At 37.4% G+C, this 27,753-nt stretch overlaps 2 protein-coding genes across 2 annotated transcripts in view; both read left to right on the forward strand.

Annotated features, from left to right (window-relative positions):
• LOC311089879 (uncharacterized protein) overlaps nt 1–27,753 on the forward strand; it is an 832,216-nt gene that overhangs the window by 500,204 nt on the left and 304,259 nt on the right. The gene's annotated exons all lie outside the window — the stretch shown is intronic.
• LOC311089883 (ribonuclease inhibitor-like) overlaps nt 1–27,753 on the forward strand; it is a 113,846-nt gene that overhangs the window by 28,848 nt on the left and 57,245 nt on the right. The window contains exons 7-9 of the mRNA XM_084124915.1: nt 1,438–1,611; nt 4,147–4,320; nt 6,692–6,865. Of these exons, the coding sequence (XP_083981041.1) occupies nt 1,438–1,611; nt 4,147–4,320; nt 6,692–6,865 (522 nt within the window). The remainder of the gene's footprint in view (nt 1–1,437; nt 1,612–4,146; nt 4,321–6,691; nt 6,866–27,753) is intronic.

Consider the following 27,753-nt stretch of genomic DNA (forward strand, 5'->3'; position numbering starts at 1 on the left):
TAATACAAATATGGTTTCAATGAGTAGGGTGAATTCAGGTTGACTGGTACAATTTTCCCAGTCATTTCAATGGCAAAAAGTGTCCCAATCGTTTGATTTTGTAAACTATCCAAAACACACAAAAAATATAGCTTATATCTTTAACTTACTGTCACAGTGCAAAATTGCTACAAATGTAACATCAATACAAGAACAAAATGTATGCAAACTCAAACTGGATACACAGGAGTAATCAAAAATGCAGGGTAAACTCACAGCACATGCGGTAGGCTATTTACTGAAAAGAGCCGCTCTGAGACACAAATCATGAGCTGCTCGCGCTTTGCTTGAAATCCCCCCGCAACCATCCTTTGCCAAGTAATAAGCGCTCTACTATATTGCTATTTTATTTCAGTTCGATTAGTGATCTTTTAGGTTAATTACAAAACTAACAGGACAGATTAATCTATGGTGGTTCATTATTGTAATTAAAATAGAAATACAAAAGAGAAGTGCAAAAAAAGAAGGAAAAGTAGTTCATTTAAAAAGCTATTATTCACCTTCCATATGCGCTTTAAGTCTTTAATGTAGACTGCATTTTAATCTTTGGTTTGCATAAATTACAGTCAATTCACATAAAATATCCATTCCTGTTCATCCTTTTTATAATCCTCAGACAATCTCTTGTCGGTGGACGGACTGTAAAGTCGTAAAATGCATGATGTGACAACAGATGGTGGTAATGAACAAATGTAGTTTATCTAGTAAGAAGAAGACGCTGCGTTGCTTCAATGCATTACAGGCTGTCACGTTTTGGGTTTGTTCTTGTCATGTTTCTGTGTCATGTCTTGTTTCCATGTCTGTCATGTGATTCCCTGTTTGTCATGTGATCCTGCCATGTCTTGTCATTGGTTTATTGTCTGATCATTGTTCACAGGTGTCCCTTGTTTTGTCATTAGTCTGTGTATTTAAGCCCTCATGTTTGCCATGTGTCTTTGTCAAGTATTGTTTCCTGTAAGTCTGCTGTTGTGCTTAGTTCATGTTCATGCTTTGGTTTTTGTTTTTTGTTTTTTGTTTTCATGCCACGCCATGTTTTTGTTTCATGTTTTGTTTTAGTTATAATAAACTGCATATGGGTTTTCATCTTTCAACTTGCCTCCAGTGGACCTCTTATTACACAGGCTCATGATTCATCAGAATGCAAAATGGAGTGTAGCTTTCAGTCGCGCTACACAGCTACTTGGAAAAAGTAGCTAGCTACTGGATAAGCAACAATGTTTTAAAAGTAGCTGAGCTACTGTCCAGATACTAAAAAATGTAGTTAAGTTAGTGGTATCGTGACTTGTACTGTAGCTAGCTACTCCCCAACACTGTTGAACAGTACGAAATATGTTTAAATATATTAATCATAAAATAACAATAACTTGATGAATTTTATAAATTCCCTTTTTTTTCTAGACTTTCAGACTGCAGTATCACAGAAGAAGGGTATAAAGCTCTGGCTTCAGCTCTGAGATCAAACCCTTCACACCTGATAGAGCTGGATCTCACAGGAAATGATCCTGGACAATCAGGAGTGAAGGAGCTCGATGATCTACTACAGGATCAGAAGTGTTCACTGAAAACACTGAGGTGAGATGTGATGAAATAACACAAAATAAATATGCATAATTTTTTTTATATATATATTATTCCATAAAATCTGCTTGTTTTTGTAAAACGCCACAGCTTTTTAAATATCTGAACGTACACTCTTAACATCGGTCAATTAACCCTCAGGGGACCACGGTGTTTTTGGGGCCTTTGAGATGTTCTGACATGCCTTGACATTTGTGCTTTTTTCAGTTATTTATAAACATGTTAATGGCAAAGGTGTAAATTCACTCTATATAGCACAAACAGGGCTACCATAATATGCGAGCAACGTGTATGTAGATGTTTGTATTTTTAAGAGAATAATGTTTATGCGTGGTTATTGGAAAAAATTAAAATGAAAGTTGCTGAATTAAGACCACAAAACACATATTAAATATGTGTCCACAAGACTTTTGACTAATGGATGTTGTCCCTTTGTGTTCTAGCTTCAAAATTATGTGAAAATAGTTTTGCTTTATCGTTCACAAAAAAAAATACATTGATTTAAATGGTGTAAAACAGGTTTTGCTTGGAAAGCCAATATGCAAGGGGGAGGAGTAGTTTACACCTTAGATTGCATAATCTCTGCATAATCTCCCCACCCACTCTGCATAATGACTCTGCCTAATGAGCCATTCATTCAGGTGTGACACTGACTGAGCCACAATGCAAGGACAAAAGATGTATTTAGAAGAAGACTTATATTGACCATTTAAGATTTCGCTTACATTTCTCTTGTAAATATGTTTTGCTATTTTATTAAAAATGTTACAATTACAACAATAATTACAATTTCAACAATATTTCAAGTGTACTCTTTCTTTGTAAAAAAGAAAAAAGAAAAAAGATTATAGGCCTACATTTTATCATATGTATTCATTAGTTTGAATATAGCCAACATTGGAACATCTAACATCTTAGTCTATGAATTTATTTTTGACAAAAATAGTATTTTTTTTGCAGTTTAATACGTTGCTTATACAAATACATTTTTTTCAACATATTCCAGTGGATTTTTACTCATCTCAGTAGGCTATAGCAAAGCAGTTTATTATTTCACACACAGACGCGCGATTCATATTTAGGCTAAACAGTCTTTACAAATATGTACCCTTCATTCATCTCACAGAAAGGCGAGTCATATATTTAGAAATGCGATTCATCTTTTTGCGGTTTGCATAGGCCTACACTAACGTTATTCCATAACGTTATTCCACACGTGAGAAAAGAAAACAGCCTACCTCACTCCTCAGCGGGATCTGCTCCTCATATCAGGAGATATTGCTCCTCATCAGCACTGTTCTGAGGAATCTTTTCTCCATAAGGTAGGCTATATTATGCCTCACTCGATCGCGACGCGCTGTGTTTACAGCTGATGGGCGTTTCACAGATCTTCAATAGTTCTCAGAATTTGCGTTTGAATAGCACGCGCTCTCCGGGGAGTGGTCACATTACTGTGAATGAGCTCGTAATGAGCTCGACTGGAGTCGCTCTCTTTTTATACAGATTACAGAAGCTGAGAATATTTGTTTTTTATATAAGTTACTTCATTTAACAGATGCGATCTCAAGCTTTATGCCCGTGGGTCTGTTTGCATGTTTGACTGAATTTTCGCGGAGTTATAGATCATTTTCGAACGCGTTTCAAATGGGAGTTCACGGACAGAGAGAAGGCAGAAATCGCATCATGTTAATTTTTCTTTATTTGTCAAAAAGCAAAACACTTTATTTTTATTGTGAGTATACAGAAAAAAAATAGAAACTGAACAGGATCGATTGATGTATTACACGAAAATGAAAGATCAAAATTAACAGAGCATTTGGTGTTTATTTTCATTGCTAAAAAAAAAAAACGAGCAAAACGCGCGGGCGCGTTTGTGGTCCCCTGAGGGTTAAGCATTATATAATGATAATCAAGCACTATTTAATGATAGAACTTTAGTAATTAGAACTAAAACTTGGTATGCATGCATATTTGTCATTTTAACTGAAATTAGGGCTGGTGGTGCTTATGTGGACAATCCTTATGCTGGCTGCGCATCCATTGAGCTGAATTGAAATAATACAGACGGAGAGCGAAACTCTAAAGTGCTCAGATAAATTTTCAATTGCTGAACACTCTGACTATTCCAAACTCATACTTTGCCTCTAACACACACACTCTGCCTCTAACACACACACACTGGCGAGTAAAATCTAAGAGTTGATTAGCCAATGGCTCGTGATAGACATTATTTAGTGCCCAGAGTGAAAATGTACTTGCAGATGCGTTGTAACGTTAATGCTCTCGCATTGTAGAGGGTTGAATTGTACTGAATGGGATTCAGTAGTATGGTATTAAATGTTTCTGAAACTGTAGTTTAATGCCATCAAGCCCAGATTCACTGTATCACTGTATCTCTCTACAGCAGTTCTGTGAGTCTCCAGATGTTCACTAACATGCAGTTTCACAAGCCAGTTTTCTCTGTGCTGATGTTTCTCACATATTGCTTAAAGCCATAAAGATGTTTAAATTTCATCTTCCTTTCTGCAGGATTTTGAGAAGTCCTGCTGCAGAGGAAGCCTGTACATATTTGACAGAACTTGTGGGTGAAAACCCGTTACTCCAGAGAGAATTGAACCTGAGTGGACGTGACCTAGGAGACACACGAATGCATCAGATTGCCTCTCTACTGCAGGATAAACACTGTAAACTCAACACACTGATGTGAGTATTTTGTTTTAGTGACATAAAATGTTACATTACATTTAATATTATTTTTACAGGAGTGGATAATACCATTCCCTCATTTGTTTGAGTCAGAGCAGTTTTTCTCTTAGCAGACAATAATGTTATATATTAAAATTAAGTAAACAATTAAAAACATACAGATTTAGATAGAAATTACTTTCACAGATTGTATATAATTTAAATTAAGTACACATACTGTATATGCTTTAATTCCAAAAGCTTATATTTCATATTATATATCTACAGAGTTTTTACTTTAAAGTATGTTGATGTGTGCAAAAATGTGGTTGTGGATAAAGACCTGCAATCCCGTGGGATCTCACCCAACGCAACAGATTGCGTCACGGTCCAAGATTTGATGGGCAAGTGCGGGTTGCGGGAGAATAAAATTATTCGTGGGACTTAAAGTAGAAGCATCTAAAAATAAAATATCTAAAAACAAAGAAATTATTATTCATCTATTGCACAAAAGCAACAAGAATAACTAAAATAAAATAAAAATTGATTTACAAATGCAAGATTATGCAGAGTTTTTATTTTTACAGCATTGAGCAATGTAGCCTATCACAGACTGTTGATTTCTTTTACGCACTGACCAATCAGATGTATTTAAAGGTCCCGTTCTACATGATCCCATGTTTCAAACTTTAGTTAGTGTGTAATGTTGTTGTTAGAGTATAAATAATATCTGTAAAATTATAAAGCTCAAAGTTCAATGCCAAGCGAGATATTTTATTTAACAGAAGTTGACTACATAAAACGGCTCGATTGGACTACACCCCTCTACTTCCTTCATTAGTGACATCACCAGAACCGTGTTTAGACTAACCTCCGCCCACAGGAATGCTCCCTCAACTCTACTGGCTACTTGCGCACTTCTTATAACTTAGGCTACTGTGTTTACTCAGCTCTTACCGTGATTTTCTGAAGTAAAACTGACGCTTCATCTTTTGTGTGATGTACAATAAACTTTATTAAACTCATCAGTACATGTTTGATCATCATTCGGACCTGGTCCGAAACAGCAGACTTGTAGGCTGTTAATAAATAATGGATACATACAAGCAGATGACAATACGTTATAATAACCATAATTAAACTACTAAACCATACCTGTTTCATCTCTATACAGCACTCTGACTCTGTAGGCATTATTGTCCGACTCGAAATGAACACCGTTACTGAGAGTTTCTGATATTATCATCATTCCATGAGATGAATTTGTCCTGACAGACTGAGCGCGAGCTCACGAAGCTCCGCCCCCTGGGTCGTCCAGCAGCAGCTCATTTGCATTTAAAGGGCACACACTGAAACAGCTCGTTTTTTCTGAGCCCCAAAAAATGTCAATTTAAACATGCTGTAAAAAATGATCTGTTGGGTATTTTGAGCTCAAACTTCACATACACACTCTGGGGACATCAGAGACTTATTTTACATCTTGTGAAAAGGGGCATACAACGGGACCTTTAAGTGAATCCACTCACTGCTCAAAACGCCATAGTTTTTTGTTCAGTGCTGGATTTTGTTCAGACTCTCATTAGTCCTCTCAATATCACAAACAAAGTGTAGACATTATAAAATATTTTTTTGTGCAGTCAACTTTACTGATTATAACTAGTTTTGTGAGATTTCAGCTTTTTAGTGATTATAAAGGAAGTGCTTTTTGCATGCATTACACCATAGCCTATGATTGCTTTTCTGTTAAATTAACAGTGATTTGTGAATGTTGATGCTTTAATAACAAATATTTTATTGAGAGCATTTATGCTATGATGTTGTGGCAACCCCCCCCCCCCCCAAAATAACATTTTACAATTTAAATAAAAACAGAAAGATTTTTTACATTTGAAAAACGTGCAATGAAAAACACCTGCAATAGTTTCACTTTGTAATGTCATATAACAGTAAGAGAGAATAATAGATCAGAACTTAACTTTTAATTTAAATAAACAAAAACATTTATATATTTCAGTGATGCTTTGGATGAACGATATACAATATATTGGCCCATTCAAATCAACAATATATAACAGCTTTTGACAGCGCCTCACGAGCTCAGCTTCTTGTTCGTCTCACCAGAACACACACAGCAGCGGAGTGGCGTGTTCACAATCACAGCCTGTGATTCTGTCCGCTTGAAGAGGTGCTTTTATATGGCGAGCTACTTCTCTATTGGCCTTGTTCCAACAGTGACAAGTCAACGGTCTGAAGAAGAACGATTCAGTGTAGTTGCCGTTTGATTGACATTTCTGAAATGGAAAATGCTGATAGAGAGAATTACAAATATTTACAAATCTTAGTTTAATCATCAGCTCTGATTCATTGTCTTTTCTCTTTGTGTCTTCAGTCTGCGTAGATGCAGTATTACAGAGAAACAGTGTCACACCCTGACTTCGGCTTTATTTCCAAACCTTTCACACCTGAGAGAGCTGGACCTCAGTGAGAATCAACTAAACAATTCAGGAGCAAAGCACTTATCTGGTGTACTGAGAGATTCACGCTGTGAGCTGGAGAGATTGAGGTGAGGAACAATCACATTCAAGAATCAAACTGCTTAAAATAGCTTGAACACTAAGCTATATACTTGTAAAAAATATTCTCTTTAGTATTTAGTGATCTGGTGAAATAAATGACAGGGATGTACATAAACTTTATTTTAACATAAAAAAATGGCTTAAAATCAAATAAATAAAATAATGAATTTGATTATCGATTAGTCATGTCTGCGCACTGTGCACAAAAATTATCCGCCTGTCACAGTGGGGAATAACCCGTTTATTTGGATAAAACACATATGGAAAACTGCAGCTGCTGTGCGAAAGGTGCATGAGTCACAACCCAACTGAAACATGAGAATGCATCAAGCGCTCTTGCATGAGGATTTACTGGATCTTGCCTTGTGCAGGGAGATGCTTGGAAGCACATGGCACTGATGAAGGGTTGATATGGGGGTAAATTGATGCCAAAACCATTGAAAATGGACAGACTAAAAGTCACAAATAGATATTACAACTTGTAAACACAAAAGACAATCTACAAATAGATTAAAAATCCGCAAACAAACTCCACATGATCCACAAATGTAAAACATGATCTACAAATAGATACAAAGTCCTCAAACAAACTCTTTGTGATCCACAAATATAAAGCATGATCTACAAAAAGATTAAAAATCCACAAATAAACACATCCTGATTCACAAATAGAAATCAGTGACTTGAACTTGAAAACCAGAATTTGAATGAATGTAAAGTGACTTGTTTGCAGGTGAAGATCATGTTCTGTTTGTAGATTGTCACATTTGTTTTCAGAATTCTGGCACTATTGTTTCGCTGTTGTGACAAAATAATGCCATAATCATTGAAAATGAAGAGACTATGAGTCAAAAATGCATATTACAATTTGTAAACACAAAACAAGATCTACAAATCAATTTAAAATCTGCAAACAAACTCCTCAAAATCTGCAAATGTAAAACACAATCTGTAAATAGATTCCAAATCTGCAAACAAACTCCTCATGATCCGCAAATGTAAAACAAGATCTACAAATAGATAAAAAATCCACAAACAGACTCTTCATGACATACAAATATAAAATGCGATCTACAAATAGATTTAAAATCCGCAAACAAACTCTTTATGATTCACAAATAGAAATCAGTGACTTGTACTTGACAACCAGAATTTGAATGAATGCAAAGTGATTTGTCTGCGCATGAGGGTCATTATTTGTTTGTAGATTGTGTTGCATTTGTTTTCAGTATTTTGGCACAACTGTTTCGCTGTTTTTCCCATTAAAAAATCTACAAATGCCCTCCTCACAATTCGCAAACAAACACAGTCTAACTTGTATTTTCAAAGCACTGTAAAAAGACATTCTTACACATTCTGTGCAAAGCTCAGCATGCAAGTGTTGAATCTGTGTTTGCAGATCACAGGGCATTCACAGATCCCTCTGCACACGTCTACAGATCTTTTTGGCACTATCTTTCCGCAGAGTGTGTGACTACGATCCACACGTGTAGTCAGCCAATCAAGGGTATTGCTTCAATGTGATGTCACGCCCCCTCAATAAGCCCTTTTCAAAATAAGAGCTGACACTTCTCGGATGGGTGGGCTGGGCTCACTGCCATTTACTGTTGCCAGTGTTGCAGCCTACCGAAATCCGACTCCCCGGACAAATCGCACTCCCCCTCGCCTGCACGCGCAAGCGAGTTTATGCACTTCCTTTGCTATATCCGTTTATTGATCGATTTTTCACAAAGCAAGCACCCAGATCCTGCATGGAAGCTTTGTCTACACTTAAATAAATTATCAGAAAGTGAACTAGTGTTAATAAAAGATGCAAAAAACAAACACAAACAAACAAAAAAAAACATGGCAGATCGATTCAAACTATAAACTTCGACGGGTAAGGAATAAAGCTACCAGCTATCAAAACAAAACTGTTAATTTCACTTAATTTAACTGAATTTATCGTTTGTGTGTTAAACACGCTGTGGTTCATAGGAAAATATTGTATTACTCTCCCCAAGTCATTGGAATGTCATTAAAAATAATATTATTGAACCTTTTTTCACGAAGATAGGCTTTAAGAGTTCATGAAATACATATTGTATATATTGTATATACTGGCAAATACCTGTCTTTTTGTTTGTTTGTTTTTTGCTTAATTGCGTCTTAAAAATAGAAATGAAACAAATTATTAGTGATAATTGACACTTAAAGCTAAGAATGTAAAGAAACCTTAGACATTTTTTTTTTTTTAATTAATAGTTATTTTCCAGCACATTAGGGCCCCAAAAAGCATTATTTATTTATTTCATTCTTTCAATTTTACATCTTATGGATATACAATTAAAATAGCTGGAGCAGTTACTTTGCGGTCAGGGGCCCTTTAAAAAAAACTGCTATAAAACAAGATGGGTTTAGCAGGGGGAATGGGATTTTCACAGCATTAAAAAACGGACTGGTGAAATCAGTTGATTGTAACTCATTTTATGTGAGTGTACTGTACATGTTACTACATCCAAATAAAATGTATTTAATAATTTTATGATTATATATTTTTTTTAATATCCGATATTTTTTATTTTAAATATTTTAATAATAATTCATATAATCATTTTATAATAATTAAAATATATGTAGCCTATACATAGTTTTACTTAGAAATTAGTTTTATGATATATTATATTAATATTATTATATTAATATAATAAATATAATAATAATTAAAAAATATGGTTTACTTGGAAATTGGTTTTATGATAAATATTAATTTTAGGCTATATTAGTATTATGATAGATTTTTTTTATATATATATATATTTTAATAATAGTTCATATAATAGCCTATACTCTTATATATTAATTTACGAATAATTAAAAATATACATGTATAGTTTTACTTAGAAATTGGCCTATACCGTACACTTTACAGCTCATACACACCGCGTTATCAGGATTTAGTTAAATGATTTAATAGAACAGAATAACCGAATTAAGCTATAATAAAGAATACATAATTTTACTAGTTTTACTTCTAATAAACACAACAAAATATTTTTCAATTATATTTTGTTTAAATTTCAGTAGGCAACTGCAATCTTTTAATAGCCTATATTCTAATTTTGTCAAGAATTATAAAAAATCGGCAATAAGATCATAATTTGTGCTAAAATCGTCTAAATGTTTAGTTTTAAAAACAATTTTAAAAAGCTGATTAGGTCTATTTTGATGTTTCTGTGCAAGTTCAGTAGACAGTGAGGTTCGGGTTTGTTCCGATCAGAGCTCGTGAGTGGAGAGCTTCTGAATATTCCCTCCGCTCGCTCATTCCGCAGGGTCGCTCGCTCAACCCAGAATGGCCTGCTGGTTCGAAAATATGTGGAATAAGGGCTGCCTCCGACTAAATTTTTTTCTAGTTGACTAGCCATTCGTGGACAAATCGCAAATGAACGCCAGAGAGAAATGCATTTTTCATATGGATTAGCCTACATAATCAGAGAGTAGCCTATTTCTTTTGGTTTTGAATATTTTCGTTTAAAAATAGACATTTCAAGCTTTCTATAATAGATAGCCTATATTTCTCAAATCTGTGAGGCACAAGCTGAGTTTCGGCGCCCTCCAGTTCACGTGCAATGCAAGTGATCGTGTCGGCACCTTATTACATTGTCTGCTATACATTTGCTTCTTATTTATTAAATACAGGCAATTGGTTGATAAAACATTGATCAAAATTAAGATACAATTGATACAAAACGAAAATATTTTAAAAAGATACTTTCTACAAAACAAAGCTCAATGAAGTGGTCAAAAAGTGGTCATGTTTTACCCACTCCATGTCTCCAAGATCAATTATGCATCTCAAAATGTATCATAGCCTATCATGCTGCATGCTCATTTTCATAATCAACACTGATTAAATTAAAAACATAATGACGTCACATATTTTCCAACCCAGCCCTCAGCCCTGTTGCAACAGTCGTTGTTTAGGTACCTTAAACGCGCACATACAGTCTCGGAGTTATCGCTGCAACCAGGAGATGAAGAGAGCTGAGATCCACATCACCTTGCACATCTTCGTCTCTGCCACCCCAGGATGATAGCGCGGCTAGTGCAGCTAGCGCGACCAGTGCCGTTGCTAGGAGGGCGCCAGTTTTTTTTCCTACAAGTCCCATGGGACATACTCTGATGGGTTGAGCAAGACAGAAAAAAACACACTGCGAAAAAAAGCGCACAACTTTGAGATTGAAGGTAGCCTAATATTTTTTTATTTATTTAAATTTTAACTTGTAATGTGATGTGATTTTTATATATATATATATATATATATATATATATATATAGTAATTGATATATCATAAAATGTTTTATATAAATTTACGTTGGCTTCACCAATTCAATATAGGCCTATACCGTACACTTTACAGCTCATACACACCGCGTTATCAGGATTTAGTTAAATGATTTAATAGAACAGAATAACCGAATTAAGCTATAATAAAGAATACATAATTTTACTAGTTTTACTTCTAATAAACACAACAAAATATTTTTCAATTATATTTTGTTTAAATTTCAGTAGGCAACTGCAATCTTTTAATAGCCTATATTCTAATTTTGTCAAGAATTATAAAAAATCGGCAATAAGATCATAATTTGTGCTAAAATCGTCTAAATGTTTAGTTTTAAAAACAATTTTAAAAAGCTGATTAGGTCTATTTTGATGTTTCTGCGCAAGTTCAGTAGACAGTGAGGTTCGGGTTTGTTCCGATCAGAGCTCGTGAGTGGAGAGCTTCTGAATATTCCCTCCGCTCGCTCATTCCGCAGGGTCGCTCGCTCAACCCAGAATGGCCTGCTGGTTCGAAAATATGTGGAATAAGGGCTGCCTCCGACTAAATTTTTTTCTAGTTGACTAGCCATTCGTGGACAAATCGCAAATGAACGCCAGAGAGAAATGCATTTTTCATATGGATTAGCCTACATAATCAGAGAGTAGCCTATTTCTTTTGGTTTTGAATATTTTCGTTTAAAAATAGACATTTCAAGCTTTCTATAATAGATAGCCTATATTTCTCAAATCTGTGAGGCACAAGCTGAGTTTCGGCGCCCTCCAGTTCACGTGCAATGCAAGTGATCGTGTCGGCACCTTATTACATTGTCTGCTATACATTTGCTTCTTATTTATTAAATACAGGCAATTGGTTGATAAAACATTGATCAAAATTAAGATACAATTGATACAAAACGAAAATATTTTAAAAAGATACTTTCTACAAAACAAAGCTCAATGAAGTGGTCAAAAAGTGGTCATGTTTTACCCACTCCATGTCTCCAAGATCAATTATGCATCTCAAAATGTATCATAGCCTATCATGCTGCATGCTCATTTTCATAATCAACACTGATTAAATTAAAAACATAATGACGTCACATATTTTCCAACCCAGCCCTCAGCCCTGTTGCAACAGTCGTTGTTTAGGTACCTTAAACGCGCACATACAGTCTCGGAGTTATCGCTGCAACCAGGAGATGAAGAGAGCTGAGATCCACATCACCTTGCACATCTTCGTCTCTGCCACCCCAGGATGATAGCGCGGCTAGTGCAGCTAGCGCGACCAGTGCCGTTGCTAGGAGGGTGCCAGCGCCTCTGCCTCTCAGCGCCTCTGCCTCGCGAGTGGATGATAGCCCTGAAGATGCCTAGCAATCGTATACCTTTAGTGGTAGTATACTTTGCTCCAGCTATTTTAATTGTATATCCATAAGCTATGCAAGATGTAAAATTGAAAGAATGAATGAAATAAATAATGCTTTTTGGGGCCCTAATGTGCTGGAAAATAACTATTAATTTAAAAATAGGGGGTGGGGTGTTAGTGTATGTCTGTGTTATGTATCCTGATTGACTTTATGATTAGTTAAATCTTTTTTGCACATGCATCGCCACAGAGTTAACCATTTCAGACAGTACTGGACAGCCTCTGTCTCTCTTAAGACTCTTAAGGGTGGGCCTTAAATTTAAAACGTTAAATAAAAAAAAATAAAAAAAAAAAAAATATATATATATATATATATATATATATATATATAAATATAGCTGCGAGCAGCGATTACGGGCCGAAGCCGGTAGCACCGCAACCCCGGTGCCTTTAGATGGCGGTGCCGCCGGCTTTGGCCCTCCATCGCTATATATATATATATACACACACACACACACACACACACACACACACACACACACATATATATATATATATATCAGAATAAATCAGAATAAGGTAAGACAAGTAATATTTTCTGTCTTATATAAATATATATACGTATATATATATATATATATATATATATATATATATATATATATATATATATATATATATATATATATATATATATATATATATACGTATATATATTTATATAAGACAGAAAATATTACTTGTCTTACCTTATTCTGATTTTATGATACACTCAAAATATTCCACAACAAATCCTTTAAATTTAATGTAAAAATAAAAACAAAAATTTTGGGAAAATTTTATCACAGTCACATCCCTAATATATTTATATATAAATACAATAGGCCTACCTGAAAGAGAATTTTACTTGCCCGACCAGAGTATATCCTGATTAGAAATGTAAAAAAATAACTTGGGAATCACTAAAACGAGAGATTATTCTAATTTCATTGCATTCATTTTAAGTTGCAATCAGCAGTTAATAATAAATGTATTACTGATCAATGGTAACAAGGTTGCACTGCTGAGGCTCATGCAGCTTCTCCAGGAGAATTGTAAACAAATGAGCGCAGCACACAAAAAAGCAACCCAGTTAACAACATACTGACTATAAAAATTACAAATATGGAGTTTTTATATATTTTATAACATATGATAGAGTTAAGCAACCTCACTTGACGAGTAGGCAACTATTTCCTGAATACAATCACGATTGAAACTGTGACATTGATTTCATACAACAGGTTAATAAACAGTTACAATTAAGTCACTTACATTTTAGATGCAATATTGACTGTTTTTGTTCTGTTTCAGCAGCAAAAATAGTTAAACAAAGATCACAGCAGAACCATCGCGCATCTCACAGCAACTTGTTTTCTCATTACTGAATGATTCAGCATTTTGAACGAATCGGTTGACTCAAAGATTCAATGACCAATCCATAAACATCTGTCTCAATCATGAATGACTCAGTCATTCGAACGAATCGTTTGAACGAATTAATTAATGACTCGCTCATTAAGACGATCGCCTGGCGACACCTAATGGCGGTTTAGTGTTATGTTTAAAAGTATCATTCTTTCCAACGTGTGTGCACCATTATCAATGTCTGTGCGGACGTCTTTACTTTCACTTTTATATTAGCGATTTAAAAGCACCCGCTCGTGTCACACATCGATTAACCAATGGGAAAATATCCTCACAGTCATATACCTAATAAATTTATATTTAAATACAATAGGCCTACCTAGTAAAACGTTTTATATACTATTTGGATATCCTTTTGGACACAAGAGGGCAGTATAGCCCTATGTTTGCTTTTTTTGTTGAACCAAATAGCACTAAATAGCCTGTTCATAACTTTTTCATACTTCTTGAATTGCAAAAACAGAATAAAATAGGTTTAGTTCTAATATTTGTATAATTTTATATAAAAATAAATGGTGTATAATTACATTTTTAGAAGTTATGAGATGTTTCCTGCTTCCTTTTTGACATTAATTTAATCCCTCGCCATAGCAAAACCGTTTGAGATATTCAATATCCGTTCACAATTTAGCATCTTTAATGTATTTTCATCATGTTGAAAAAGTTTGGTGGGAATAAAATAAATATTTTAAGAGGAGTGGCTAAAAATTCAGAGGCTGATTTTGCAAAAAAATCCACATTCAGACCAAAATATCTGACTTCCTCATGGCCGGAGCTAATGAATGTAAATTAGAAAGTTGTCCGGCTTGATGAGAACAATATACAAACTATTTTTTTTTTTACTGTAGTTAAAACTAACCCCCCCACTTTTGTCAAAAGCATGTTGAAAGTGACACACTTCCTGCTGCCAGTTGGTGGCGCTATAACTTTGACTCACAATAGTTGCATCCATCTGATCGGCCTCTTACCACGAACACACTGATGAAGTTTCATCAAGATCAGTTAATGTATGCAGAAGTTATACCACTTCGTGTTTCTCTTTTCTCGCCATAAATTCGTTTCCTCGCCACGGCCAAACCGTTCGAGATATCAAAAATCCGTCCGCAATTTAGCATCCTAAAAGTCTTGACTACATGCACACCGAGTTTGGTGGGGATTGGATGAATTCTCTAGGAGGAGTACTTCGCATTCCACAGCGAGCGTTTTCCAAACAACCCATAATAGCCGACTTCCTGTTGGGCTGGAGTAAAACTTGACCGGGGGAAAGTTGTTCGGCACGATGAGATCTATATGTGTACCGAGTTTCATATTAATTCATGCAAGCGTGTTTGATATATGGACCAAGTTTTAGAACCCTGTTCAAGGGGGCGCTGTTGAGCCCCCCAGCCACGCCTGGGTACCAGCTTCTGCCCGTCCCTGATGGCAGGGGGTTCTGACTTGTGTGCAAAGTTTCAAGAGTTTTTGAGCACGTTAAGGACCCCAAAAGCCCCTGAAACCTTGATTAACAATATAAAAGCAATAGTCAAATCCCCCCCTCCCCTCACACACACAGAGACACAGAGAGAGGGAGAGAAAATTCTTCAGAAAATCCACATTCAAACCAAAATATCTCTCTTCCTGTTGGTCGGAGATAGTTAATGATAATTAGAAAGTTGTCCGTCTTGATGAGAACAATACACATACCAAGTTTTGTTGCTGTTGATAAAACTAACCCCCCCACTTATGACTAAAGGTGGCGCTACTGAGCCCCTCACCACGCCCGTTTCTGAAACTTTGCACATGTCTACGGGCTAATAAATGTGATGTGTCTGTCGAGTTTCATCCAATTTCAAGTATGTTAAGAGTCTCAAAAGCATCAAAAAAGAATATTAAAGTTTGATGCGTTGCCACGGCAACAGTATCTAAGATATCTATAATCCTTTCACAGGTCTTCATCTGCCGTGTGTTTACATTATACACATAAAGTTTGAAGCAAATCGGGTAAAAATAAGAGGGTGATTTCAAAGCATTTTGAAAGTGACACACTTCCTGCTGCCAGTTGGTGGCGCTATAATTTTGACTCACAATAGTCACATCCATGTGATCGGCCTTTTACCACGAACACACTGCTGAAGTTTCATCAAGATCAGTAAATGTATGCAGGAGTTATAACACACTTCCTGTTTTCATTATTTGCCATAAATTCGTTTCCTCGCCACGGCCAAACCGTTCAAGATATCAAAAATCCGTCCGCAATTTAGCATCCTCAATGTCTTGACTTCATGCTGACCGAGTTTGGAGGCGATTGGATCAATTCCCTAGGAGGAGTACATTAAATTCCACAGCATGCGTTTCCAAACAACCCATAATAGCCGACTTCCTGTTGGGCTGGCGTAAAACTTAGAGCACGAAAGTTGTTCGGCCCGATGAGATCTATATGTGTTCTGAGTTTCATATTATTACATGCAAGTGTGTTTGATTTATGGACAAGTGTTCGGATCCCGTTCCAGGGGGCGCTGTCGAGCCCCCCTGCCACGCCCGGGTACCAGCTTCAGCCCGGCCCTGATGGCCGCGGGTTTTGACCCGTGTGCAAAGTTTCAAGAGTTTTCGAGCATGTTAAGGGCCCAAAAAGTGCCCGGAACCTTGACAAAATAATAATAATAATAATAATTAAAGCTGCAAGCAGCGATGAAAGGGCCCTTGCACCCGTGCCATCAACACTCGGTGGCTTTAGGAAGACAGAGCATGGTTGGGAAATGTACATTTAAGGAGGTATATATAGTAAGAGTATGTCAAAGTCAGTTACAAAATGTTTTGTATAATGGTGATAATAGCATGCTTCATGACTTAGCTAAGTGTTGCTAGCATGTTTAGTCTGTTTCTAGCATGCTTAGTGCACAATAATTATGTGGTTAATACTGCATTACTGTGTTAACCATGTCAGTTTCTGTTGCCAGTAGGTGGCGTTATGACTATAGCTGAATATGAGCATGGATGTGTGTTCAGGACAGAACTCTTATCAAACGTGTGAAGTTTGGTGCAAATTGGAAATTGCCTTCTTGAGTAACAAAAAAGTCATGTTTCATTGAATTAGCATTCTTTAGCACTTAGCTAAGCATTGTTAGCATGTTTTAACATGTTTCTAGCATGTTTAGAACTCAATGGCATTTTTAACATGTTGCTAGAACGGCATCAACGTGTTAAACATGTCACTTCCTGTTGCCAGTAGGTGGCGCTATTACTATAACTGAATTTGAGCATAGACATGTGTTCAGGCCATGATTCTTATCAAATGTGTGAAGTTTGGGGCAGATTGGACATTCCATGCCTGAGTTACAGCAAATTCCTATTTAATTGCAATAATAGCATGCTTTAGCACTTAGCTAAGAGTTTGCTAGCATGTTTTAGCATGTTTGTAGTATGTTGTTAGCATGTTTAGCACTTGCTGGCACTTTTTTATATGTTATTAGGAGTCCATAACAGTGTTAAACATGTCACTTCCTGTTGCCAGCAGGTGGCGCTATGACTGTAACTGAATATAAGCATGGTCATGTGTTCAGGACAGAACGCTTATCAAAAGTGTGAAGTTTGGGGCAGATTGGACATTCCATGCCTGAGTTACAGCAAATTCAAATTTAATTGCAGTAATATCATTCTTTAGCACTTAGCTAAGTGTTTGCTAGTATGTTTTAGCATGTCTCTAGTATGTTGGTAGGATGTTTAGCACCTACTGGCATTTTTTTATATGTTATTAGGAGTCAAGAACAGTGTTAAATGTCACTTCCTGTTGCCAGCAGGTGGTGCTATGACTATAACTAAATATGAGCATGGACATGTGTTCCAGAGATAACTCTTATCAAACGTGTGAAGTTTGGGGTAGATTGTACATTGCCTTCTTGAGTAACAACAAAGTCCTGTTTCATTGAAATAGCATGCTTTAGCACTTAGCTAAGTATTGCTAGCATGTTTTAATATGTTTCTAGCATGTTTAGAACTCAATGGCATTTTTAACATGTTGCTAGAACGGCATCAACGTGTTAAACATGTCACTTCCTGTTGCCAGTAGGTGGCGCTATTACTATAACTGAATTTGAGCATAGACATGTGTTCAGGCCATGATTCTTATCAAACGTGTGAAGTTTGGGGCAGATTGGACATTCCATGCCTGGGTTACAGCAAATTCCTATTTAATTGCAGTGATAGCATGCTTTAGCACTTAGCTAAGTGTTTGCTAGCATGTTTCTAGTATGTTGCTAACCTGTTTAGCACTTGCTGGCTCTTTTTTATATGTTATTAGGAGTTCACAACAGTGTTAAACATGCCACTTGCTGTTGCCAGCAGGCGGCACTATGACTGTAACTGAATATTCTCATGTAGATGTGTTCAGGCCATGACTCTTATCAAACGTGTGAAGTTTGGGGCAGATTGGACATTCCATGCCTGTGTTACAGCAAATTCCTATTTAATTGCAGCAATAGCATGCTTTAGCACTTAGCTAAGTGTTTGCTAGCATGTTTTAGCATGTTTCTAGTATGTTGTTAGCATGTTTAGTACTTGCTGGCACTTTTTTTATATGTTTTTATATGTCCACAACAGTGTTTAACATGTCACTTCCTGTTGCCAGCAGGTGGCACTATGACTGTAACTGAATATGAGCATGGTCATGTGTTCAGGACAGAACGTTTATTAAAAGTGTGAAGTTTGGCGCAGATTGGACATTGCCTTCTTGAGTAACAACAACATCCTGTTTCATTGAATTAGCATGCTTTTGCACTTAGCTAAGTATTGCTAGCATGTTTTAACATGTTTCTAGCATGTTTAGAAGTCAATGGCATTTTTAACATGTTGCTAGAATGGCATCAACGTGTTAAACATGACACTTCCTGTTACCAGTAGGTGGCGCTATTACTATAACTGAATGTTCTCATGTAGATGTGTTCAGGACAGAACGCTTATCAAAAGTGTGAAGTTTGGGGCAGATTGGACATTCCATGCCTGAGTTACAGCAAATTCCTATTTAATTGCATATAATAGCATGCTTTAGCACTTCGCTAAGAGTTTGCTAGCATGTTTTAGCATGCTTCTAGTATGTTGTTAGCATGTTTAGCACTTGCTGGCACTTTTTTATATGTTATTAGGAGTCCATAACAGTGTTAAACATGTCACTTCCTGTTGCCAGCAGGTGGCGCTATGACTGTAACTGAATATGAGCATGGTCATGTGTTCAGGACAGAATGCTTATCAAAAGTGTGAAGTTTGGGGCAGATTGGACATTCCATGCCTGAGTTACAGCAACTTCCTGTTTCATGGCGAAACATCGAAATTTGTCAGGCCGCCGAGGACCCGCCCTTTGACGAAAACTCAAGATCTTCGCAATTTAACGTCGCAAAGGCCTTAAGATTACACTCACCAAATTTGAAGATGATCAGATTAAAACTGTAGGAGGAGTTCGTTAAAGTACGAGGCCTGAAAATGGCAAAAACTGCACAAAAATCTGAGAGGAAGTTCAAAATGGCTGACTTCCTGTTGTGTTTAGGGCTATGCTCCAAGAGACTTTTTTGTAGGTATTAGGTCATTACATGTATGTACCGAATTTCGTGCACGTACGTGGAACGTTGCGGGAGGCGCACTCCGTTGAACTTGTATAGGTGGCGCTATCGAGCCATTTTGCCCCGTCCAATTCTGAAACCTATATCAGATGTAAATTTTCGCCAGTTCTGACGCGTGTGCAAAGTTTCGTGAGTTTTCGAGCATGTTTAGGCCCTCAAAAATGCAATTCAATGCGGAGAAGAATAATAATAATAATTAAAGCTGCAAGCAGCGATGAAAAGGGCCCTCGCACCCCTGCCACCGCCACCCGGTGCCTTTAGGAAATGCCTTAAGATTACACTCACCAAATTTGAAGAGGATCAGATCAAAACTGTAGGAAGAGTTTGTTAAAGTACAACATCAGGAAATGGCAAAAACTGCCCAAAATCTGAGAGGAAGTTCAAAATAGCTCACTTCCTGTTGTGTTTAGGGCTATGCTCCAAGAGACTTTTCTGTAGGTATTGGGTCAATACATGTATGTACCAAATTTCATACCTGTACGTGAAACCAGGAGCCGGGGCAAAATGTGGGGGCAATAATTTACCGAATTTGCCCCCCCCAATTCTGAAAACCATATCACACGTAAATTTTCACCACTTCTGAAGCGTGTGCAAAGTTTCATGATTTTTCGAGCATGTTTTGTATTTGCCACACTTCCTGCTACCAGCAGGTGGCGCTATTGCTATAACCAAATATGAGCATGGTCATGTGTTCAGGACAGGACTCTTATCAAACATGTGAAGTTTGGGACAGATTGGAAATTGTATGGCTGAGTTACTGCAGGCTGTCTGTGGTTGCCTAGCAACATCGGAACTGCAAGCAACATTAATATTGAACTTATCTGATCATGCATATATCACCAGAAGGCCGAAATTGGGTGAACATTTGTCAGGCCGCCGAGGGCACACCCTTCGACGAAAACTCTAGATCTTCGCAATTTAACGTCACAAAGGCCTTAAGATTACACTCACCAAATTTGAAGAGGATCAGATCAAATCTGTAGGAGGAGTTCGTTAAAGTACAACATCAGGAAATTACGAAAAATGCCCAAAATCTAGGAGGTAGTTCAAAATAGCTCACTTCCTGTTGTGTTTAGGGCTATGCTCCAAGAGACTTTTCTGTAGGTATTGGGTCATTACATGTATGTACCAAATTTCATACCTGTACGTGAAACCAGGAGCCGGGGCAAAATGTGGGGGCAATAATTTACCGAATTTGCCCCCCCCAATTCTGAAAACCATATCACACGTAAATTTTCACCACTTCTGAAGCGTGTGCAAAGTTTCATGAGTTTTCGAGCATGTTTAGGCCCTCTAAAAAGCGATTCACTTTGGAGAAGAAGAAGAATAATAATAAACGGAGCAAAAACAATAGGGTCCTCTCACCATCGGTGCTCGGGCCCTAATTAAAGCTGCAAGCAGCGATGAAAAGGGCCCTCGCACCCCTGCCACCGCCACCCGGCGCCTTTAGGAAATGCCTTAAGATTACACTCACCAAATTTGAAGAGGATCAGATCAAAACTGTAGGAAGAGTTTGTTAAAGTACAACATCAGGAAATGGCAAAAACTGCCCAAAATCTGAGAGGAAGTTCAAAATAGCTCACTTCCTGTTGTGTTTAGGGCTACGCTCCAAGAGACTTTTTTGTAGGTATTGGGTCCTTACATGTATGTACCAAATTTCATACCTGTACGTGAAACGTCGAGCCGGGGCAAAATTTAGGGGCAATAAGTAAGCCATTTTGACCCACCCAATTTTGAAAACCATATCACATGTAAATTTTCACCACTTCTGAAGCGTGTGCAAAGTTTCATGATTTTTCGAGCATGTTTTGTATTTGCCACACTTCCTGCTACCAGCAGGTGGCGCTATTGCTATAACCAAATATGAGCATGGTCATGTGTTCAGGACAGGACTCTTATCAAACATGTGAAGTTTGGGACAGATTGGAAATTGTATGCCTGAGTTACTGCAGGCTGTCTGTGGTTGCCTAGCAACATCGGAACTGCAAGCAACATTAATATTGAACTTATCTGATCATGCATATATCACCAGAAGGCCGAAATTGGGTGAACATTTGTCAGGCCGCCGAGGGCACACCCTTCGACGAAAACTCTAGATCTTCGCAATTTAACATCACAAAGAACTTAAGATTACACTCACCAAATTTGAAGAGGATCAGATCAAATCTGTAGGAGGAGTTCGTTAAAGTACAACATCAGGAAATTATGAAAAATGCCCAAAATCTAGGAGGAAGTTCAAAATAGCTCATTTCCTGTTGTGTTTAGGGCTATGCTCCAAGAGACTTTTCTGTAGGTATTGGGTCATTACATGTATGTACCAAATTTCATACCTGTACGTGAAACCAGGAGCCGGGGCAAAATGTGGGGGCAATAATTTACCGAATTTGCCCCCCCCAATTCTGAAAACCATATCACACGTAAATTTTCACCACTTCTGAAGCGTGTGCAAAGTTTCATGAGTTTTCGAGCATGTTTAGGCCCTCTAAAAAGCGATTCACTTTGGAGAAGAAGAAGAAGAAGAAGAAGAATAATAATAAACGGAGCAAAAACAATAGGGTCCTCTCACCATCGGTGCTCGGGCCCTAATTAAAGCTGCAAGCAGCGATGAAAGGGCCCTCGCACCCATGCCATCAACACTCGGTGGCTTTAGGAAGACAGAGCATGGTTGGGAAATGTACATTTAAGGAGGTATATATAGTAAGAGTATGTCAAAGTCAGTTACAAAATGTTTTGTATAATGGTAATAATAGCATGCTTCATGACTCAGCTAAGTGTTGCTAGCATGTTTAGTCTGTTTCTAGCATGCTTAGTACACAATAATTATGTGGTTAGTACTGCATTACTGTGTTAACCATGTCAGTTTCTGTTGCCAGTAGGTGGCATTATGACTATAACTGAATATGACCATGGATGTGTGTTCAGGACAGAACTCTTATCAAACGTGTGAAGTTTGGTGCAAATTGGACATTGCCTTCTTGAGTAACAACAAAGTCATGTTTCATTGAATTAGCATTCTTTAGCACTTAGCTAAGCATTGTTAGCATGTTTTAACATGTTTCTAGCATGTTTAGAACTCAATGGCATTTTTAACATGTTGCTAGAACGGCATCAAAGTGTTAAACATGTCACTTCCTGTTGCCAGTAGGTGGCGCTATTACTATAACTGAATTTGAGCATAGACATGTGTTCAGGCCATGATTCTTATCAAATGTGTGAAGTTTGGGGCAGATTGGACATTCCATGCCTGAGTTACAGCAAATTCCTATTTAATTGCAATAATAGCATGCTTTAGCACTTAGCTAAGAGTTTGCTAGCATGTTTTAGCATGTTTGTAGTATGTTGTTAGCATGTTTAGCACTTGCTGGCACTTTTTTATATGTTATTAGGAGTCCATAACAGTGTTAAACATGTCACTTCCTGTTGCCAGCAGGTGGCGCTATTACTGTAACTGAATATAAGCATGGTCATGTGTTCAGGACAGAACGCTTATCAAAAGTGTGAAGTTTGGGGCAGATTGGACATTCCATGCCTGAGTTACAGCAAATTCATATTTAATTGCAGTAATATCATTCTTTAGCACTTAGCTAAGTGTTTACTAGTATGTTTTAGCATGTCTCTAGTATGTTGGTAGGATGTTTAGCACCTACTGACATTTTTTAATATGTTATTAGGAGTCAAGAACAGTGTTAAACGTCAATTCCTGTTGCCAGCAGGTGGCGCTATGACTATAACTAAATATGAGCATGGGCATGTGTTCAAGAGATAACTCTTATCAAACGTGTGAAGTTTGGGGTAGATTGTACATTGCCTTCTTGAGTAACAACAAAGTCCTGTTTCATTGAATTTGCATGCTTTAGCACTTAGCTAAGTATTGCTAGCATGTTTTAACATGTTTCTAGCATGTATAGAACTCAATGGCATTTTTAACATGTTGCTAGAACGGCATCAAAGTGTTAAACGTCACTTCCTGTTGCCAGTAGGTGGCGCTATTACTATAACTGAATTTGAGCATAGACATGTGTTCAGGCCATGATTCTTATCAAATGTGTGAAGTTTGGGGCAGATTGGACATTCCATGCCTGAGTTACAGCAAATTCCTATTTAATTGCAGTAATAGCATGCTTTAGCACTTAGCTAAGTGTTTGCTAGCATGTTTCTAGTATGTTGCTAACCTGTTTAGCACTTGCTGGCTCTTTTTTATATGTTATTAGGAGACCACAAGAGTGTTAAACATGTCACTTCCTGTTGAAAGCAGGTGGCGCTATTACTATAACTGAATATTCTCATGTAGATGTGTTCAGGCCATGACTCTTATCAAACGTGTGAAGTTTGGGGCAGATTGGACATTCCATGCCTGTGTTACAGCAAATTCCTATTTAATTGCAGCAATAGCATGCTTTAGCACTTAGCTAAGTGTTTGCTAGCATGTTTTAACATGTTTCTAGTATGTTGTTAGCATGTTTAGCACTTGCTGTCACTTTTTTTATGTTTTTATATGTCCACAACAGTGTTTAACATGTCACTTCCTGTTGCCAGCAGGTGGCGCTATGACTGTAACTGAATATGAGCATGGTCATGTGTTTAGGACAGAACGTTTATTAAAAGTGTGAAGTTTGGGGCAGATTGGACATTGCCTTCTTGAGTAACAACAACATCCTGTTTCATTGAATTAGCATGCTTTAGCACTTAGCTAAGTATTGCTAGCATGTTTTAACATGTTTCTAGCATGTTTAGAAGTCAATGGCATTTTTAACATGTTGCTAGAATGGCATCAACGTGTTAAACATGACACTTCCTGTTACCAGTAGGTGGCGCTATTACTATAACTGAATATTCTCATGTAGATGTGTTCAGGACAGAACGCTTATCAAAAGTGTGAAGTTTGGGGCAGATTGGACATTCCATGCCTGAGTTACAGCAAATTCCTATTTAATTGCAATAATAGCATGCTTTAGCACTTAGCTAAGAGTTTGCTAGCATGTTTTAGCATGCTTCTAGTATGTTGTTAGCATGTTTAGCACTTGCTGGCACTTTTTTATATGTTATTAGGAGTCCATAACAGTGTTAAACATGTCACTTCCTGTTGCCAGCAGGTGGCGCTATGACTATAACTGAATATGAGCATGGTCATGTGTTCAGGACAGAATGCTTATCAAAAGTGTGAAGTTTGGGGCAGATTGGACATTCCATGCCTGAGTTACAGCAACTTCCTATTTCATGGCGAAACATCGAAATTTGTCAGGCCGCCGAGGACCCGCACTTCGACGAAAACTCAAGATCTTCGCAATTTAACGTCGCAAAGGCCTGAAGATTACACTCACCAAATTTGAAGATGATCAGATTAAAACTGTAGGAGGAGTTCGTTAAAGTACGAGGCCTGAAAATGGCAAAAACTGCACAAAAATCTGAGAGGAAGTTCAAAATGGCTGACTTCCTGTTGTGTTTAGGGCTACGCTCCAAGAGACTTTTTTGTAGGTATTAGGTAATTACATGTATGTACCGAATTTCGTGCACGTACGTGGAACGATGCGGGAGGCGCACTCCGTTGAACTTTTATAGGTGGCGCTATCGAGCCATTTTGCCCCGTCCAATTCTGAAACCTATATCAGATGTAAATTTTCGCCAGTTCTGACGTGTGTGCAAAGTTTCGTGAGTTTTCGAGCATGTTTAGGCCCTCAAAAATGCAATTCAATGCGGAGAAGAATAATAATAATAATTAAAGCTGCAAGCAGCGATGAAAGGGCCCTCGCACCCGTGCCATCAACACTCGGTGGCTTTAGGAAGACAGAGCATGGTTGGGAAATGTACATTTAAGGAGGTATATATAGTAAGAGTATGTCAAAGTCAGTTACAAAATGTTTTGTATAATGGTGATAATAGCATGCTTCATGACTCAGCTAAGTGTTGCTAGCATGTTTAGTCTGTTTCTAGCATGCTTAGTACACAATAATTATGTGGTTAGTACTGCATTACGGTGTTAACCATGTCAGTTTCTGTTGCCAGTAGGTGGCGTTATGGCTATAACTGAATATGAGCATGGATGTGTGTTCAGGACAGAACTCTTATCAAACGTGTGAAGTTTGGTGCAAATTGGACATTGCCTTCTTGAGTAACAACAAAGTCATGTTTCATTGAATTAACATTCTTTAGCACTTAGCTAAGCATTGTTAGCATGTTTTAACATGTTTCTAGCATGTTTAGAACTCAATGGCATTTTTAACATGTTGCTAGAACGGCATAAAAGTGTTAAACATGTCACTTCCTGTTGCCAGTAGGTGGCGCTATTACTATAACTGAATTTGAGCATAGACATGTGTTCAGGCCATGATTCTTATCAAATGTGTGAAGTTTGGGGCAGATTGGACATTCCATGCCTGAATTACAGCAAATTCCTATTTAATTGCAATAATAGCATGCTTTAGCACTTAGCTAAGAGTTTGCTAGCATGTTTTAGCATGTTTCTAGTATGTTGTTAGCATGTTTAGCACTTGCTGGCACTTTTTTATATGTTATTAGGAGTCCATAACAGTGTTAAACATGTCACTTCCTGCTGCCAGCAGGTGGCGCTATGACTGTAAGCATGATCATGTGTTCAGGACAGAACGCTTATCAAAAGTGTGAAGTTTGGGGCAGATTGGACATTCCTTGCCTGAGTTACAGCAAATTCATATTTAATTGCAGTAATATCATTCTTTAGCACTTAGCTAAGTGTTTGCTAGTATGTTTTAGCAAGTCTCTAGTATGTTGGTAGGATGTTTAGCACCTACTTGCATTTTTTTATATGTTATTAGGAGTCAAGAACAGTGTTAAACGTCACTTCCTGTTGCCAGCAGGTGGCGCTATGACTATAACTAAATATGAGCATGGACATGTGTTCAAGAGATAACTCTTATCAAACGTGTGAAGTTTGGGGTAGATTGTACATTGCCTTCTTGAGTAACAACAAAGTCCTGTTTCATTGAATTAGCATGGTTTAGCACTTAGCTAAGTACTGCTAGCATGTTTTAACATGTTTCTAGCATGTATAGAACTCAATGGCATTTTTAACATGTTGCTAGAACGGCATCAAAGTGTTAAACATGTCACTTCCTGTTGCCAGTAGGTGGTGCTATTACTATAACTGAATTTGAGCATAGACATGTGTTCAGGCCATGATTCTTATCAAATGTGTGAAGTTTGGGGCAGATTGGACATTACATGCCTGAGTTACAGCAAATTCCTATTTAATTGCAGTAATAGCATGCTTTAGCACTTAGCTAAGTGTTTGCTAGCATGTTTCTAGTATGTTGCTAACCTGTTTAGCACTTGTTGGCTCTTTTTTATATGTTATTAGGAGACCACAAGAGTGTTAAACATGTCACTTCCTGTTACCAGTAGGTGGCGCTATTACTATAACTGAATTTTCTCATGTAGATGTGTTCAGGACAGAACGCTTATCAAAAGTGTGAAGTTTGGGGCAGATTGGACATTCCATGCCTGAGTTACAGCAAATTCCTATTTAATTGCAATAATAGCATGCTTTAGCACTTAGCTAAGAGTTTGCTAGCATGTTTTAGCATGCTTCTATTATGTTGTTAGCATGTTTAGCACTTGCTGGCACTTTTTTATATGTTATTAGGAGTCCATATCAGTGTTAAACATGTCACTTCCTGTTGCCAGCAGGTGGCGCTATGACTGTAACTGAATATGAGCATGGTCATGTGTTCAGGACAGAACGCTTATCAAAAGTGTGAAGTTTGGGGCAGATTGGACATTCCATGCCTGAGTTACAGCAACTTCCTGTTTCATGGCGAAACATCGAAATTTGTCAGGCCGCCGAGGACCCGCCCTTTGACGAAAACTCAAGATCTTCGCAATTTAACGTCGCAAAGGCCTTAAGATTACACTCACCAAATTTGAAGATGATCAGATTAAAACTGTAGGAGGAGTTCGTTAAAGTACGAGGCCTGAAAATGGCAAAAACTGCACAAAAATCTGAGAGGAAGTTCAAAATGGCTGACTTCCTGTTGTGTTTAGGGCTATGCTCCAAGAGACTTTTTTGTAGGTATTAGGTCATTACATGTATGTACCGAATTTCGTGCACGTACGTGGAACGTTGCGGGAGGCGCACTCCGTTGAACTTTTATAGGTGGCGCTATCGAGCCATTTTGCCCC

The sequence above is a fragment of the Abramis brama genome (assembly GCF_963993115.1).
Source record: "Abramis brama genome assembly, chromosome: 9".
NCBI lineage: Eukaryota > Metazoa > Chordata > Actinopteri > Cypriniformes > Leuciscidae > Abramis > Abramis brama.